This window comes from Fusarium falciforme, chromosome 5 (assembly GCF_026873545.1).
Source record: "Fusarium falciforme chromosome 5, complete sequence".
NCBI classification, from domain to species: domain Eukaryota; kingdom Fungi; phylum Ascomycota; class Sordariomycetes; order Hypocreales; family Nectriaceae; genus Fusarium; species Fusarium falciforme.
The window spans coordinates 2,689,194-2,703,697 of NC_070548.1; the positions used below are offsets into that span (position 1 = coordinate 2,689,194).

The window sequence follows — 14,504 nt, forward strand, 5'->3', positions numbered from 1 at the left end:
TTGACAAGTCTGGGGCACACTGCTATGCGACAGGAGGCCCACCACCGGTCCCCAGCCGTTGCTTGCTGGCCCGCCCTCCGTCCCTGGTCATGTCTATCAACTGCTGCCAGAGACCCTCGACGTATCATTCATGCGCCCACAGTGCTCAATAAAAAGAAAAGATGCCCGCCAGACCGCGCCTGCGGTTGCGGCCCTCTGTGGCGGCGGGCCCCTTTCTTTTGCAGCGTGTTTTCTAATGACCGAACTAGGATCTCTCTGCGAGCAATACCTCACCTCACAGGGTGACTAGGTCCCGAATGTCTTGGACCCTGTCGAACTGACGCACCGGAAGGCTTACATGGGCATTCTATTGACATGCGTCCTGTTAACGTCACCCTCATCGTCATAGCCACCACCCACCCCTGGTTCGCTGTCGTCTCTATCCCCAGACCAGCTCGACTCGACCTGAAGACAAATCTTGCGTGTCTGAGACACGGGTGGGATAGGCTACTTCCGCAAACCTTTTCCTATAGGACCGTGAGCGCCAAAATGCCTGATGTTCGCCGACCAAGTCTGGTCAACCCCCTGACCCATACGCAGCACTGCTAATGGTTCTTTACTTTTGAATTTGCTTTTTCCTTGGCCTGAATCCTAGCCCTTTGACGACACGACGGCATCGGCAAGATGATAATTTTCTGCTGTACAACATGATCTGTTATCAAGGCCCAGTCAGTTGATGAACTCGCAGTGTTCCAGCTCCCGGCCAACCACCAAGAATGTCGCCGACCCTGTCTATCACACTACGAAGTCCTCGCGGAAAGGATGGATGCAGGACGCTATCGATGACGGCGACTACAGCCGGTTTGCCATAACTGACCCCCAACCGTCAACCCCTGTTCAGCTCATCTGGGTCACGATCCCGATCCTGTGTGGCTTCCACAATGCTGGCAAGAGCTTCCTGCTTGCCGATCATATCTCGGCACTTGTATTTCCTTGAACTCACGCCGCCGTTAGTCTGCACCCCGATGCCAACCTCCGCTAGCGAGGGATCTCATCGACTAAATGTTAGTCCAGCCGCTCGGGCGCTTCCTGACGACGGAATGTGACCACTGAGACAGACCCACGCGGCTATGGACTCGGTGACCAGACTGGGGAATTTGTCACCCTTCTGCGGCTCTTACAGGCGTAGAAGGGTAGAATGGGGATGCAGCTGGTGTTCCTCCCACACAGCCCACCAGCCAACCAACCCACCAGCCCGTTGCTCCTGCTGATGTAGTTGCCCCTTTCGGGTTGGAGAATACGCGCCTTGGGCGCTTAGGATGATGTACTTGGGACTCTTGGGTCTCTTCACGCGGTGCAAGCTAGAAGGTGGAAAACGGGAAGCTGGAATTCACTTGTGGTGTTGCATGTCTCTGCAGCCCAAGGCCCGGTTTCCCGTCATGCCGGCGCCTATGCCTGCCCTTTGCCAATCTCGCCCACAGAAAATCATGACAGGAATAGAATCATGAGTGACATGTATGGTAATCAGGGGGCAAGGATCCCATCCACGCTCATCTTTGCCGCCGGCGTTATCAGGTGCCGCTTCTGTAAGTCTGCATGTCGGGATAGCCTCAGCTGGGGGGTGATACACGCCACACATTATTAAATTGCAAAGCAAATGGGTTTACAGTGTTGCACAGCATGTGCTTCAATGTCAATGTTGTGTTTAAAAAAAAATACCTGTATTCTTTGTTCCCGTGTCCAACACTGCATGTCTTTGCGAGTGACTAACTAAACAACAGAGTGCCCAACTCAACAAAGGGAAAGGAGTCGTCATCAATCATATAGTAGTAGAAAAAGCTCGCCCAAACCACTGGCCTCCCCTTTTCTGTCTTCCTCAACTATTGTATCCAAACACGCCAGAGAGCAAGTAGGGTATATCATCCGTCGTATATCTATCCATCCATATCATCAAAGCAGTAATCAAACCATCACTCAGCCTACGCGGCCGCCTATTTCTCCAACCAAAAAGCCCAAGAAAGAAAAGAAGAGGGAAAAAGAATTCACCCTTGCTGGAAGATAGCGTTTAGCCCAAAGCCAATCGTTCATCGTTAACGGACACCCCGCTGATCTTGCAACCTGTACAGCGGTTGTGGTTACAGCCGAAGCAGGGGTTTGTTGTTCTACTCGTATAGTTGTGGTATTCACTGCAGTTGCACTGTTTGTTGGGGTTAGCTAGTTTCTCTGTATAAGGCAAGGACAGGTCAAGACTCACGCAAACCCAAAAGTATTGCGTTGGGGTGCTCTTCTTGGCCTCGGCAGTTGGCGTAGAGCTATTTGGGGACCTAGGGCCCGTGTTGGAAGCGGAAGACTGCGGTGGCGAGTCCGGCTCGGTCTCACGAGTTGGGCTGGCCTCGTTGTCCTTTGGATCTTCGTGCTTCCACTCGGAGATGCGCTTCATGAGCTGTCCGCGGCCGCAAAAGTGATCATCGATGTGGTCACATCGCTTGGCCCATGCATTCTCAGCCTCGGTGATTTCAATGATCTCGACGCAGAAGCCGCACCAGAACTTGACATCGCAGTGACGTCCTTTCCGGCAGCAGTCGAGCTTCTCCTCGATCGCGGCCGAGTCTGAGATGGCGTGCTCCTTGGTAAGATGATTCCGGAAACTCTCGCGACGGTGGCAGACCTTTCCGCATACCTCTGTCGAGTTTGGCTTGGGATGGTCACAGTTCCACGTCTCGAGCTGGTAGTGTTGGATGCTTTCGTGTCTCTTCCAGTCATTCTTGCTGCCGAAAACCTTTCGACAGTTGGGGAACGTGCAGCCGTACGGCTTAGAGTGCCTCTTAAGATGCTTCCTAAGGGTGCGTGTTAGTACAGTAGACGCGGGATGGTCCAGGATGACCGGTACTTACTTGAGCTCGCACTGCCTGGGGAACGCCTTTATACACTCTGGACATTTATGCATTTGATTCTGGCCCTTGCCGACGGCCGTATCCTCTTTTGAGGCATCATCCTTGGATCCAGCAGAGCCGTCTTTGACTTTCAGGTAGTTCTCGATCCAATCTTTGGGAATCTTGTCCAGGACAGCCTTCACTGATTCTCGGCTTGGGCTGGACGAGTCCTTTGCAGCCTGCTCTCGTGGGGTTGACGTTGCAGCAGGGGTGTCATCGGCATCTGTCATCCTGACATCAGGTTGCTCAGGCTCTTGGTCTTCGGTATTCGAGCTTTGTGTGCCAGACACCCCGATGTCCGATTGATTATCCCGGGATGTGTCTTCCATGGTCATCGATGGAGCGGTACCTTGTGGTTCAGATCCAAAAGCGCTTTGGCTACCTCCAGAAAGGTTCTGTTCACTGGGATTCGAGGGCTGCCATCCAGTGGGGGAAAGGGAAATTCCGGTGTTCGAGGCCGCTCCGTTCAAGTAGCCTGGAGCAATGCAAAGCCCATCGCCTTCTTGGACGGGGGCGAGGTTGGATGAGTCTCGATCAAAGGAGATTGAAGTCGAGATCCGAGGCAAGGACTCGTTGTTGGTCTGAAGCTGCAAGGCCCGACGCCTTGATTCTTCATTATACGGGTCGCGGAAAGCGGGTGGCATCATGATCTCAGATGAGGGAGGGAGAGCAAAATGAGAGCCCTGGCTTGGCATGTAATCCATAGCAGACCCTCCCACGCCCTGGAGATCTTGCGATGGAGGTGGAGAGCTGGCATGTTTAAGCAATAGTTGGGAGGATGAGATGGGTGAGACTTGAACATACCGATAAACATACTCGGTGAGGTCATCATCGGCGCGGTACTGTTTTCCATGCACGCGTGAGAGGTGGCACCGGAAGTTATCTGCCCTCGGCCAGACCTTGTGTTTCTTCTTGGCGCAACCGTCAAGAGTACACACGAAAAAACGACCGGCTACTGAGCGATCCGCGTGGACGGTCCTCTTGTGTCTGTCGAGGTCGTTCCTAGAGGTGAAACCTTTGTCGCGCGAGCACCCACGGACATCGCAGTGGTAGGGTAGGGTATGCTTCAGCATGTGCTTTCTAATAAACGTGAGTCAGGCATTTTCTCATATTGAGAGTTGCTAGACATACCTCAACTCGGACTTGGTTCGACATTGTTTGGAGCATTTGGTACACGGGTGAAGCCGTTCTCCTTTGACTGGGGCTGTGGCAATGCTCGCAGGAGGGTGAGGGCGGTTCCATGGGGAGAAAGGAGAATCATCGGCTGCAGATTGGGTCTGCAGCTGGAGGGATTGCAGATCCCTCCCAACAAGCTGGGCCTCAGCGTTGGACTCGGGGTCAGGATCTTCGCCATAGCTGGAGATATTGGCATTGCTCTGGGTCAGACCGCTTCCATAGGTGGAATCTGGCAAGGTTTCACACTCGGATATGGGCTTATTCCGATAGTTCTGACCAGGGAACTCGAAACCAGAAGCGCCAAGGATTTGCTGGTGAGTTTGGCTATCGTTGGAGGTACCAGAGAAGGCTAGATGTGACCAGGGAGCATTACCCCAGTTCCAGTGGGAAGGAACTCCTGCCTGAGGTCTTGACTGAGGAAAGGGACTCAAGATTGAGCTTTGTTGGGGCGCCTGGGAGGAGTTGTTGACACCTCTGCCTCGGCCCAAAGAAGGATTGTAGTTGTTCATGGTAAAGATATTGTCCAGGGAAACCCGGTATAGTTACAGGTGAGGAAGAGTATGGCTATCCTGGTGTTGGTCTCGTACTGTATACCGAGAAACACTGGCCTTCATGAACGAGGGAGGTTGCTAATACGAGGGTGCGAGGTTGTAACAATGTTGCTAGGAACGAGGAAGCAAGAGTCGGTCAACTACTCATGCCTCGAGGTCAGCGTCTGGGACGTTGTGCGGACTCAACCGGCCATCCCACAAGGGGTGAGGAGTAAGGGCAAGAAGAGCACCGAGGGGCATTAGAGGTGGTGTTCGAGGGACTGTTCGTTGGCTGTGCAAGGCATGGATTGGGGAGTGAGGAGGAGAATGGGCGGAGATGCAACAAAATGAAGGACGGCAAGATGAAAAGACCAGAGATGGGTTTCCGTGTCGTAGTTTGAAGGGATATTGTCGAGGGCCAAAGGCTCAAGACATTGCAAACAAGCAGGCCAAGTGGTACGCAGGGTTTCCAAAAATCCAAGAATCAACAGAAAAAAGCATACAGGTAGCCCAAGACCGGAGGAGCGGGACCGCAGAGCCTCATTAGGTGCGGGGGTTGGTCTCGGGGAGGGATCCAGGTTCGACGACTGAGTGTGATGACAAGCGCTGTGTTGTGCTGTATAGACTGTTTGATGGTATAAGCTGTATGCTAAATGCTAGGCAGTCTGATGAGATGCAACGATGGCGCTTGAAGGCTGAGGGTCGAAAGGCGTCGAGTCAAGGTTCGCGGAGCGAGTATGAGGTCAGGGAGTTGAAGCTTCGCGTCACGGGCTACCTAAGCAAGGTACCTTGTTGGAAGGAAGGAAGCCAGTGAGAGATGACAAGAACGAACGAGGCAGGAAGTGGCGGACGAGCAGCGGCAGAGGGCGAAAGAAAAGGAGAAAAGGGGGGAGGGGGGAGACAGGACTCGATCCCAAACAGCGATGAATCAGGTCCAAGATGAATGAGAGTTGTTGGGCTCCATCCATGCACGACAGTTCATGTTCTTTGAGGGAGGAGGATGGATCCAAATGGTTTTGCGCTGGGCCGCCTCACTTTTGGAGGCGTTGCACCAAACCACGAAGCGTGTGTGGCCAATCAGGAGTCAGTTTCAACCTAGGACGTTGTAAGGCAACCGCAAGGCAGAGAAGGACCATGGAAGCCTTTTTGCGAACCACGAGGATGCGGCTCAAGCCATGAAAAATGCGGAATAGAGGGGATCCATCACCGCATTTCATCCATCCATTTATTCATTCTCATCCATTTGATGAGTTACTCGCACACTTGTGTATTTACTCCTCTTCAATTCCTCGTCCCCATTTGAGAAATCTCACGATGCTTGGGCGCAATGTGCAATCTTGGCAGGCCCATGAGCCACCACCACCACCACCACCACCACCACCACCACCACCACCAACTCAGCAATTCTCTGTCTAGAGCCCAAACCTCCGACGAGGCTCATCACAGCTGCGCCACCCATCCATCTTTTCCATCCACAGAATGCGACCCATTCCAACACAATTGTGGGAATTTCTGATCCCATCATCTGTTGGAAATTCCGACCATGCACGAGGTCAAACTAACCTCCGCAACTGTGTACCTGGGCAGGTCATCTCCAGTCAAGAATCACCATCTTGCCGGGCATCTGTCGCGGCAGCCCTTTGATTGGGGCACTCCCTTCTTGTCTCTCATTGGCAACGTCTTATTGTCTCCCATCCAAACTTCAAGTGCCCAGTGGCATCGACAACTGCATCATGCGTGTCTCTGATGGCCCTAATGTCATGCCATGGATGCCATCTCATATTGACAAAAGACATGACATCTCGGTTGTTGTCTCTTCTCCCACCTGAGCAAACCACGCTAACGGACACCTGCTTCTCTTAACCTCTCTTCCTGTTCTTTTCTCTTTTCCCACCGACGCCTCCGACAAGCCTGGGCGGGATGCCCGCATCGGCTCCGTTCGTTAGCCAAACTTTTTCTGCATCCTCCCGTGGATTCATTCTTTGGAGACCGCCCCTGAGCCGAGCTGGCTTCATCTTGATATCGGGCATCTATCGATCGCGCATGCATGTTCTTGTGCATGTCGAGTCGCGTACCGTGCATGATTCCAGTGATTCATTTACAGGAGATACCTACGCGTTGATGCCATTGGACGTCTATTAACGAATTGCTTGCGGTTTGCCTCATCGACCTGAGCCTCAGTGGGGATGCCCTTGAAGCCAAGGCCAAATATTCATCCCCAAGCACCATACGGCTGGACACCCCTCATGCTCGTAACACACTACAGCACCCCAGAGCTGTCAGCTACCACTCTGGACGTCATCTACAATCTCTATCAAACTGCCACAAACGACACTGTGCGACCTGAGTATCGAGTCCCTGGCCCCTCCTCCCCACGTTTCCCCCGGATATCTGCGTTCGTCCACCTGCAACATGCTCCTTTTAGAAGGACGTTGCCAGGAACGTGGCGACGAGAACTTCTACACTTTGAAAGTGATCCCATCGAACCAGACTACCGTATGTGCCACCAAGATTCCTTGCATGAGATGCTGGGTCAGCCCGGAGACTGTTGGATCTGTAACCATGTCGCCCCTCGCTGGTTGTTCAACGTGTGGGCGACTGCCACAGGAACCAGCGACCAGCAACTACCAGGACATACATGTCTTCGGAGAGATGACTCTTGACGTCAAGGCAGACTCATCACGGCTATAAAGGTCTCGAGTCCTGCCTCATCGGACTTTTCTTGCTCACCCTCTTCAAGAGAGAGTTCCTTCAATTCGCAACCGTACTATACTCTACGCTCTAGATTCAGCCCTGCCACCATCTTCCATACATATATACAAGGCCCTGAAGCACAGTCGCCCATCGTAAGCGACCAATACTTCCGTACCCAGCTCTATTTAACCTTGATAGCCCAGATACTCACCATCCAATCCCCTCACCAATCCCCTCAAACACTCAACATGTGCGATTGGGAAGAATTTCTCTTTCTATGCAACCACTCTACGCTGAGACTCAAGTCATACTGCCACTTTGCTCGCAATGACCCCAACCACCAATGCTTCGGTGTCAAGGTTCTCCGGAACTCGTGGCGGCAGTGCGTGCCTTGCGATGACTGTGCAGCTGCGTGGCAGGCTATGGAAATTCAAGGGCAGCACAACTACCAGGGCAGCCAGCATATGCCTAGCCAGGGTTCTCAGCAGTCAGGTTCTTGAACAGGTACATCAGTTTGGTAATGGCGGTGGGTGGGAAGACGAGTGACCATGCTCTAAGCTGGTCAAGCTAAGAGGGGAAGGCTACGTCTGGGAGGTCGGCCGTTTACGGTTCACCGTGTGTTCCTTTATATATATGTACGTAGTTAAATCATTTCGGAGCTTGCTCTAGACCCGGTACATATGCGAGCCGTGCAGGCCCGTGACCCGGGTCGTTGAGGACCTCGTGCGGTTACATATCAACGACGGCCAGAAATCTTGCCACGGGGGTTTTCCCGATTGCAAACACGTAAGAACTGGGCCATGTGGAACGGACCTGTCAGGTCTGGAGAGTGTGTGTCCCCTGCTGTGCTTCGGCTCCCAAGCATGGAGTCATCATCGGTGCCCAGGAGAGTCAGGAGCGCGGCGGTTGGCCCGCGGGAGGAGAGACCTGCGGCCGGGCCTGTGCTACGATGCCGGCATGAGAGAGCTAGGAACCGTGGGGGAACGGGTTTGCATTCAGCCTTTGAAAGGGGTAACCGTCTGTGGTACATCCTCATCTGGGGTGTGACTTGGAGATGGGGGTTCCAAGCACAGACCGTGGGTTCCCAAGATGTAGTTTCGTATCAACATGATGGATCCTGTCGTCGTATGATGTCGAGTTCCAGTAAAAAAGCAATAGTACAAGTTGATAGATCCATACTAACACAAAGCATTGTAACTTCCCGTCAGCTCATATATCCCCTGACCACCACATGGCGAGCAACAACGAGATCAAAAATGCTCCAGGTGGCCTCACACTCCACAAGGCTCACAGCAGCGGAGAAATAGATCAGACAAGCTAGGTGATTGCACTGCACATGAGGCACCAAAAGGAAGGGGGGATCAAGTTGGGAAAATCTATAGCTTGACTTGGACGCTCGGAGGCAACTCGGCTAGTCAATCCATGTTTGTGGCGCCCTCCACGACGCCGACGACGTTGTACCGCTTGGAGAAGAAAGTGACCCAGTCGTTGAGGACGCCCTTTTCCTTATCATCCAGATCCTGCCAGTCTGGGCGCGCGTCCTCGGGCTTGGTCGAGGTCTTTCCCAGCGCCCTTGAGGCGTCCTTGCCAGCAAAGACTAGAGTAGTAGTGTTAGCGAATTCGGGTCATGTTAACTCATAGGAGACGCAGAGAGTTACCATTGTATGATCCTCCTGGTTGGTAGGCCTTGTTGCCCGTGACATCGTAGACCTTGCCCTAATTCATTCCAGATGATTCAGCCGTGTTCCTTGGAGAGGACGAGTTGTACGCGTGCATGCGTCTTGACATACCTTGATGGCCACGTAGCACTTGCCGCCATCTCTTCCTGTCATCGAGTTAGCTCAAGTTCAACATTTGCAGAGGGTTCAATGAGGTTTGAGACTCCTCATCATGGCGGGGGACATGGCCGTACCGTCAGCTGCAGCAAGCTCCTCCGGAGAGATGGGATCGTCCTTGGGGGGATCCAGGTTCACGGGGACCTTGGGCTCGAACTTTCCAGACATGGTGATGAGTGTAGAGAATGAACAAGATGATTGAGTGAATGGGTTGTGAGTGAGGACAAGAAGAGACAGAGTGTGAGAGCTTTAAAGATTCCGTCATATGCCAACGTTTGGGCTCTGTTTCCCCCCGGCCCCCACCAAAAGGATCGCTAACTACAGGGCTCCCCTCCCGCCTTCCAAGGTCCAAAGAGCCTCGGTCACAGCGTCCGTTAGTGCTTGCCTGATTGGAAACGCACGGGCCAGCATTCGCCGAGGTTGGCCCGTGCGTAGCCGTCATGGCCAGATGGATCCATTAGACGACTTGCAGCTTTTCATGGTTTACGACATCACCAAAAACCTCGCCCCTCATCATACGTGGGATTGCCCCCCGACCATCGCCTGTCCATTGCTTCCCATAGCAGGCCAGCCATGTCGGTCTCGGCCGTCGCCTCGCTGAGGCCCCTTCGTGGAAGATGCCTGCAGCATGCGACTTCGGGTCTGCTCTCCGTCCACCTCCGGTCGCGCTCCGTCAACCTCAGCTTCCGCGCCGTCATCCCGCTCCGGCCGGACCAGCGCCGATTCCAGACAACCGGCCCGAAGGCCAATGCGTCGGCCGATGGCTCGGACAAGGAGCTCGAGGCCAAGAGGAACCAGTTGCCCAAGAAGAGCCAGCCACCTCAGCCTCAGATCACCTTTCGCCAATTCGCCGGCCGTGCCCTTGGTGCTGGTCTGCGTAGTCTGGTTGTGGCCATGAGCCCGACAGGTATCAAGACAGCATTTCGCCAGAGTCCCGGAGCTACAACGCTGGGATTGTTCATGTAAGTGACTTATATACCCCCGTCTTCATGCGCCACTAACAGAAAACAAAGACTCGGCGTCGTCTCCGTCATCGCCGGCTACACTGTCTACCTCTACTTCACCTACTTCTACCACTACCAATTCACGAGATACCCCAAGCCCATCGCCAACTCCCTGCGACGCGCCCTGTACTATACCAACATTAGCCCCGATGCTGAGCTCGCTCTCAAATACTACAAGCGTGCCATGGAGCAGTGCGCCGAGCATGGCCTGGATCCCTTCTCCGACGAGGTTCTCGGCATTCGTCTGCAGACTGCCCACTGGCTCCAGCTGATTGCAAACTACACCGGATCTCTGCAGGTCTTGGAGGGCGTTTTGGCCGATTGCAACAAGTGGATTAGTGTAATGGAACACTCTGTCAAGGATGGCCGAGTCAGCGATGAGGGCAGACTCCTCAAGGCACCATCGGAGACCGCTGATGCCGCTGAGACCGCTGTCGCCGCCAATGATGCTACCCCCGGTACTGAATCAGGGAACAAGGACGAAGACTTTGTGCCGGAGAGCCTCTGGCATAAGCGTCAACGACTGCTCACCAAGACTGTTGGAATCGCCATCAAGCTCGGAGAGCTTTACGCTGACGAACATGTCCTCGAACCCGACAACTCGCAAAAGCATCTTATTTGGGCGGTCGAGACCGCCCTCAAGGAGTTCCGCCGCCGCAAGGACGACGGCGTGAAGCCTGGTGAGGGTGACTGGCTCAACCCGGAGCAGATGGGCGGCGCCATGGAGTCTCTGGGCCGCGACTACGAGCGCAAGTCCCAGTTCCACCTCGCCATCCCCCTCTTCTTCCAGGCCCTCCGCCTCTGCGAGGTCCCCTGCCACCGCGCCGTCATCATGAACAACCTCGCCGCCAGCTTCGCCCAGCACCCCATCTTCGTCCCCGTCAGCGCTGGCGAGACGTCGGATGTGATCAAGGAGCTGCACGACCCGGCCATGCCTGCCACCAGGAAGGAGTGTCTTGAGGCCGCTCAGAACTGGGCCAAGAATGCCTACGTCCATGCCAACGATGTTAAGGGCAGTGAACGTACCTCCGAGTGTGATGAGGCCTGTGTCGTCGCTCTCTGCAACTGGGGCGATGTTGCTGCTATGCTGGGCAACCATGATCTGGCTCGCAAGAAGTACAACCAGTGTATTGACATGGCGACCAAGCTTGACTTTCCTCAAGCCGCCAAGCAGGCTCGTTCTGGGCTGGCCAAGTTGACCTCAAAATAAAGCCAGTGTGTGTGTATAAAAGCGGCACCGTCTCACTTGTATTGGATATATCAACTGGTGATGAGACACGGGGCCTGTGGCCACGAATGTAATGGATTAAATCAATGTAAAATAGAAAGAGTTGCACAATTGCACCATATCCAACTCAATGTCGAACCTCACAGTTTATACAGAACCAATGTGAGGCTATACTGCAGCTCACAAAGTGTTGATATCATGAATACATTGTCTGTATAGCAGTTCTAGAGACAAATACCAGCTTTCTGCTGGTTAATCCCAGGCTCCCAGCCATTCTTTACTGCTTTCTCGAATACCATAACAATCCCAGACCTAAGCTCCTTGCAAATGATGAATCCCTTTCCATACCGATGCGCCCGACTCCGTGATGCCATTCCCATCCTGTCCGAACCCGGGTCCCAGTTTCAACATCTACGCCATCTTCTGCCTCTTTGAATCCACACCATTCGCCGTAGAAGCGCCTGTCGATCCACTGCCGTTCGCAGGGAGATCAGCCAAAGGAGGTCTTCCGTCAGCAGGCGCCGGTCGTTTGATCGTTGGTGGTCGGTACGATCCTCGGTTAGCCAAGGGACTACCCGAGCCACCTGGTGCACCAATTCGTCGAGTATGATCTAGCGAAGGGTTCACGACATTTCCCCGGGAGCTCTGAGAGCTCGGCATGGATGGGCGCACAGGGGTGAAGCTGCTCGTGTTGGAATGGGGCGCACGGCTCGCCTGGCTGCTAGATGGGGGAACATGCTGACCGTTCCTTCCGACAGGCTTAGATGAGTTGTGGTCGATACCTGGAGTCTTCCGGATGGACGGGCTTTCTGCTTTGGGATTGAAGGCTTGTTGGCCATGCGGTACCGCAAGGCGAGCATTAGTCGACCCTTGCAGCGTAGACTCGGGGAGCTGGTTGACGGCCTTGGCAGAAAAGAACCCTACAGTTTCGGGGATGTTTTGAGGCGCGTTGGGTGGCGGTCGAGGGTTTCCGTTCTGGTTCGGAGTTGTTCGACCGCTAACTCCAGGCTGGGGATGGTTTGAAAACCCGGCTGGACCTCCGTTCGAGGCGTCAGGGCGTTGGTGCCCTTGGTTCGGGGTCTGTGGTGGGCGGCTCGCAGGTCCAACAGAAATCGACCTGTTAGGTTGCTGCTGAATTCGTTGAGGCGCATTGTTTGACGTCGGATTTGACGTTGAGTTCGATGTCGAGTTCGATGTTGAACCCTGGCCCAAGATCGTTGTGGACAACATGATTTCGTCCGGGTGCCCATCTTCTGGCACGCAGAAGTCGGCCTCGTCGAGCTCTACAGATATTCAGCCTCGATTTCCTCAAAACCATCCGAGGACAGTATACCTCCGAGATAATCATCAAATGACTCCGACATGGGGAGCGCGGGCTCGGTCTTGACGATTGTCGTCGTAGGCGCCGCAGGGAGGGCAGGTGCCACAGGCTCGATCTTTGGAGCATCGCGCTTGATAAAGTCTGAGTGACGATGAAGGTTGTCTTGGTCAAACTTCTTGACCGGCTCAGCCTTCACTTTTGTGACTTGCTTCACATAGTCCTTGTCGTAGATGCAGTTGCCCAGGACGTTGCCAAAGTTTCTCAGTGCGCGCTTCAATCCATCGGTTGTACCCTCCTTCTTAGCCTTTTCAAAGGCCATCGCCTTTCCCTTTGCATTCTCAATCGATCCGTACCCGATGTCTTCGTGGTATGTGCCGTCTCGTAGAGTAACTCGCACAATGACAGATAGACCGATGCTGACACGCTGCGTCTGGGGGTTCTCGTCGGCGAAATCGACCTGGATATTTTGGATCGAAGATGACCATCCGTTGAAGCCAAATACCTCGTTTGCCAGCGTGATGCACTTCTCGGCGGTGAGGTAGTGGACCTTGGTGCCACCAGGACCTGCACGAGCAGAGATGTATTCTGGACCAAGCTGCTTATCAAGCTTCGCAGCAATGGTAGCAATGTCCTTGGCGGCCCATTCTGAAACTCGCTGACGCGGCTCCTCGAAGGGATTCGTCACGGTCGTGTGTTGATCGCCCGGACTGGAAGCCTAGTTAGTTAGAGAGTCAAAGGGGAACGTGACACATCCAGCGACATACGCAGGCATGGTGAATGCTTCAACACTTGACGCAGTTTAATTCGACATGAAGAAGGAGAAGGAAGCAAGTCAAGCAGGTTTGGAATCAAAGACCAAAAACTGAAGCCCAGGGAGACGAGGATGCAGCGTAGCTGATGAAGCTTCACCAGTTGAGGCGGGCTTGATTGATTGATGGGGACGCGTTCACGGCCAGGCAGTCGCGCGTTTCGTGCGAGATGACGGGAGAGCACGTGACTCACAGCAGGCAGCGACCCACTCTCTTTCCAGACCGGATCGTCGGGAGCCCCCGCGCTTGCCCCACCTGTTTCTCGATCTCGTTTCTAGAGACGCCCTTGACGCTTTGGCTTGGGTTGTAAGTAGAATAGTACCGGGAGGGTCCAGAATGGTTGGATTGCCCTCGTCACGCGGGCATATCTTGTGACTCTTGGAAAGCGCTGGGGATGACAGATATCTTGGTATGTTGCCATGAGAAAGAGACCTCCAGCTATGTAAAGACTCTTCGCGACAAAACTTGAACAAACACTTGCAAGACAAGTACGTTTATGAGCAATTCACAGTGTTCTAGAAACATGCTGTTCACACCAAATCGGACGAATGATACCTCAAATGCCAGGCTTAAAAATCGATCATGTAGATTACCGGAGTTTGAGTCACGGCAACATCACGCATGACCATCTCCATATGGCCGTTTCAACGATCGCCGATCTTTACAAACAGCCCCATATGTTTTTTTCCAGAGGCTAGAGCGGTCAGGGCAGATAGGTAGGGATCCTCGTCCGCCCTCTCTTTGGGCTTAAAAGTTCATTTATAGGTGAAAATTTGCTGTGGCCGTAGATGCAGACTCGGCCTCGATGACAACAACACCAATGTGCGTCTGCACGGTGTAGTTATCAATCACCATCTACAGAAGGCAGCCAGGAGGAAACTCAGCATGTCAACCAACCTCTTTGTATTATCGCAACTTACTATCGGCGCTTAAAAACCAAGCTTGCACTCAACCCCCAATTCGGTAGATGTGAAGGCATGGCCCTGTTGCCCACG

At 53.7% G+C, this 14,504-nt stretch overlaps 4 protein-coding genes across 4 annotated transcripts; 1 reads left to right on the forward strand and 3 right to left on the reverse strand.

Moving 5' to 3' along the window:
- Nucleotides 1-2,044: 2,044 nt before the first annotated feature.
- Nucleotides 2,045-4,597, reverse strand: NCS54_00704100 (Hypothetical protein; the record flags this gene model as incomplete). Its single annotated transcript, XM_053152479.1, has 5 exons — nucleotides 2,045-2,176; nucleotides 2,234-2,816; nucleotides 2,874-3,662; nucleotides 3,717-3,992; nucleotides 4,044-4,597. The coding sequence occupies 5 exons, from the start codon at nucleotides 4,595-4,597 to the stop codon at nucleotides 2,045-2,047; spliced, it is 2,334 nt and encodes a 777-aa protein (XP_053008454.1).
- A 4,130-nt stretch (nucleotides 4,598-8,727) lies between these two features.
- Nucleotides 8,728-9,315, reverse strand: NCS54_00704200 (Cytochrome b5 heme-binding domain-containing protein; the record flags this gene model as incomplete). The annotated part of the gene is made up of 4 exons (XM_053152480.1): nucleotides 8,728-8,909; nucleotides 8,971-9,028; nucleotides 9,103-9,137; nucleotides 9,225-9,315. The coding sequence occupies 4 exons, from the start codon at nucleotides 9,313-9,315 to the stop codon at nucleotides 8,728-8,730; spliced, it is 366 nt and encodes a 121-aa protein (XP_053008455.1).
- Nucleotides 9,316-9,720: 405 nt separating this feature from the next.
- Nucleotides 9,721-11,361, forward strand: NCS54_00704300 (Hypothetical protein; the record flags this gene model as incomplete). The annotated part of the gene is made up of 2 exons (XM_053152481.1): nucleotides 9,721-10,109; nucleotides 10,161-11,361. The coding sequence occupies 2 exons, from the start codon at nucleotides 9,721-9,723 to the stop codon at nucleotides 11,359-11,361; spliced, it is 1,590 nt and encodes a 529-aa protein (XP_053008456.1).
- A 429-nt stretch (nucleotides 11,362-11,790) lies between these two features.
- Nucleotides 11,791-13,472, reverse strand: NCS54_00704400 (Hypothetical protein; the record flags this gene model as incomplete). The annotated part of the gene is made up of 3 exons (XM_053152482.1): nucleotides 11,791-12,662; nucleotides 12,713-13,407; nucleotides 13,465-13,472. The coding sequence occupies 3 exons, from the start codon at nucleotides 13,470-13,472 to the stop codon at nucleotides 11,791-11,793; spliced, it is 1,575 nt and encodes a 524-aa protein (XP_053008457.1).
- Between the last annotated feature and the right edge of the window lie 1,032 nt (nucleotides 13,473-14,504).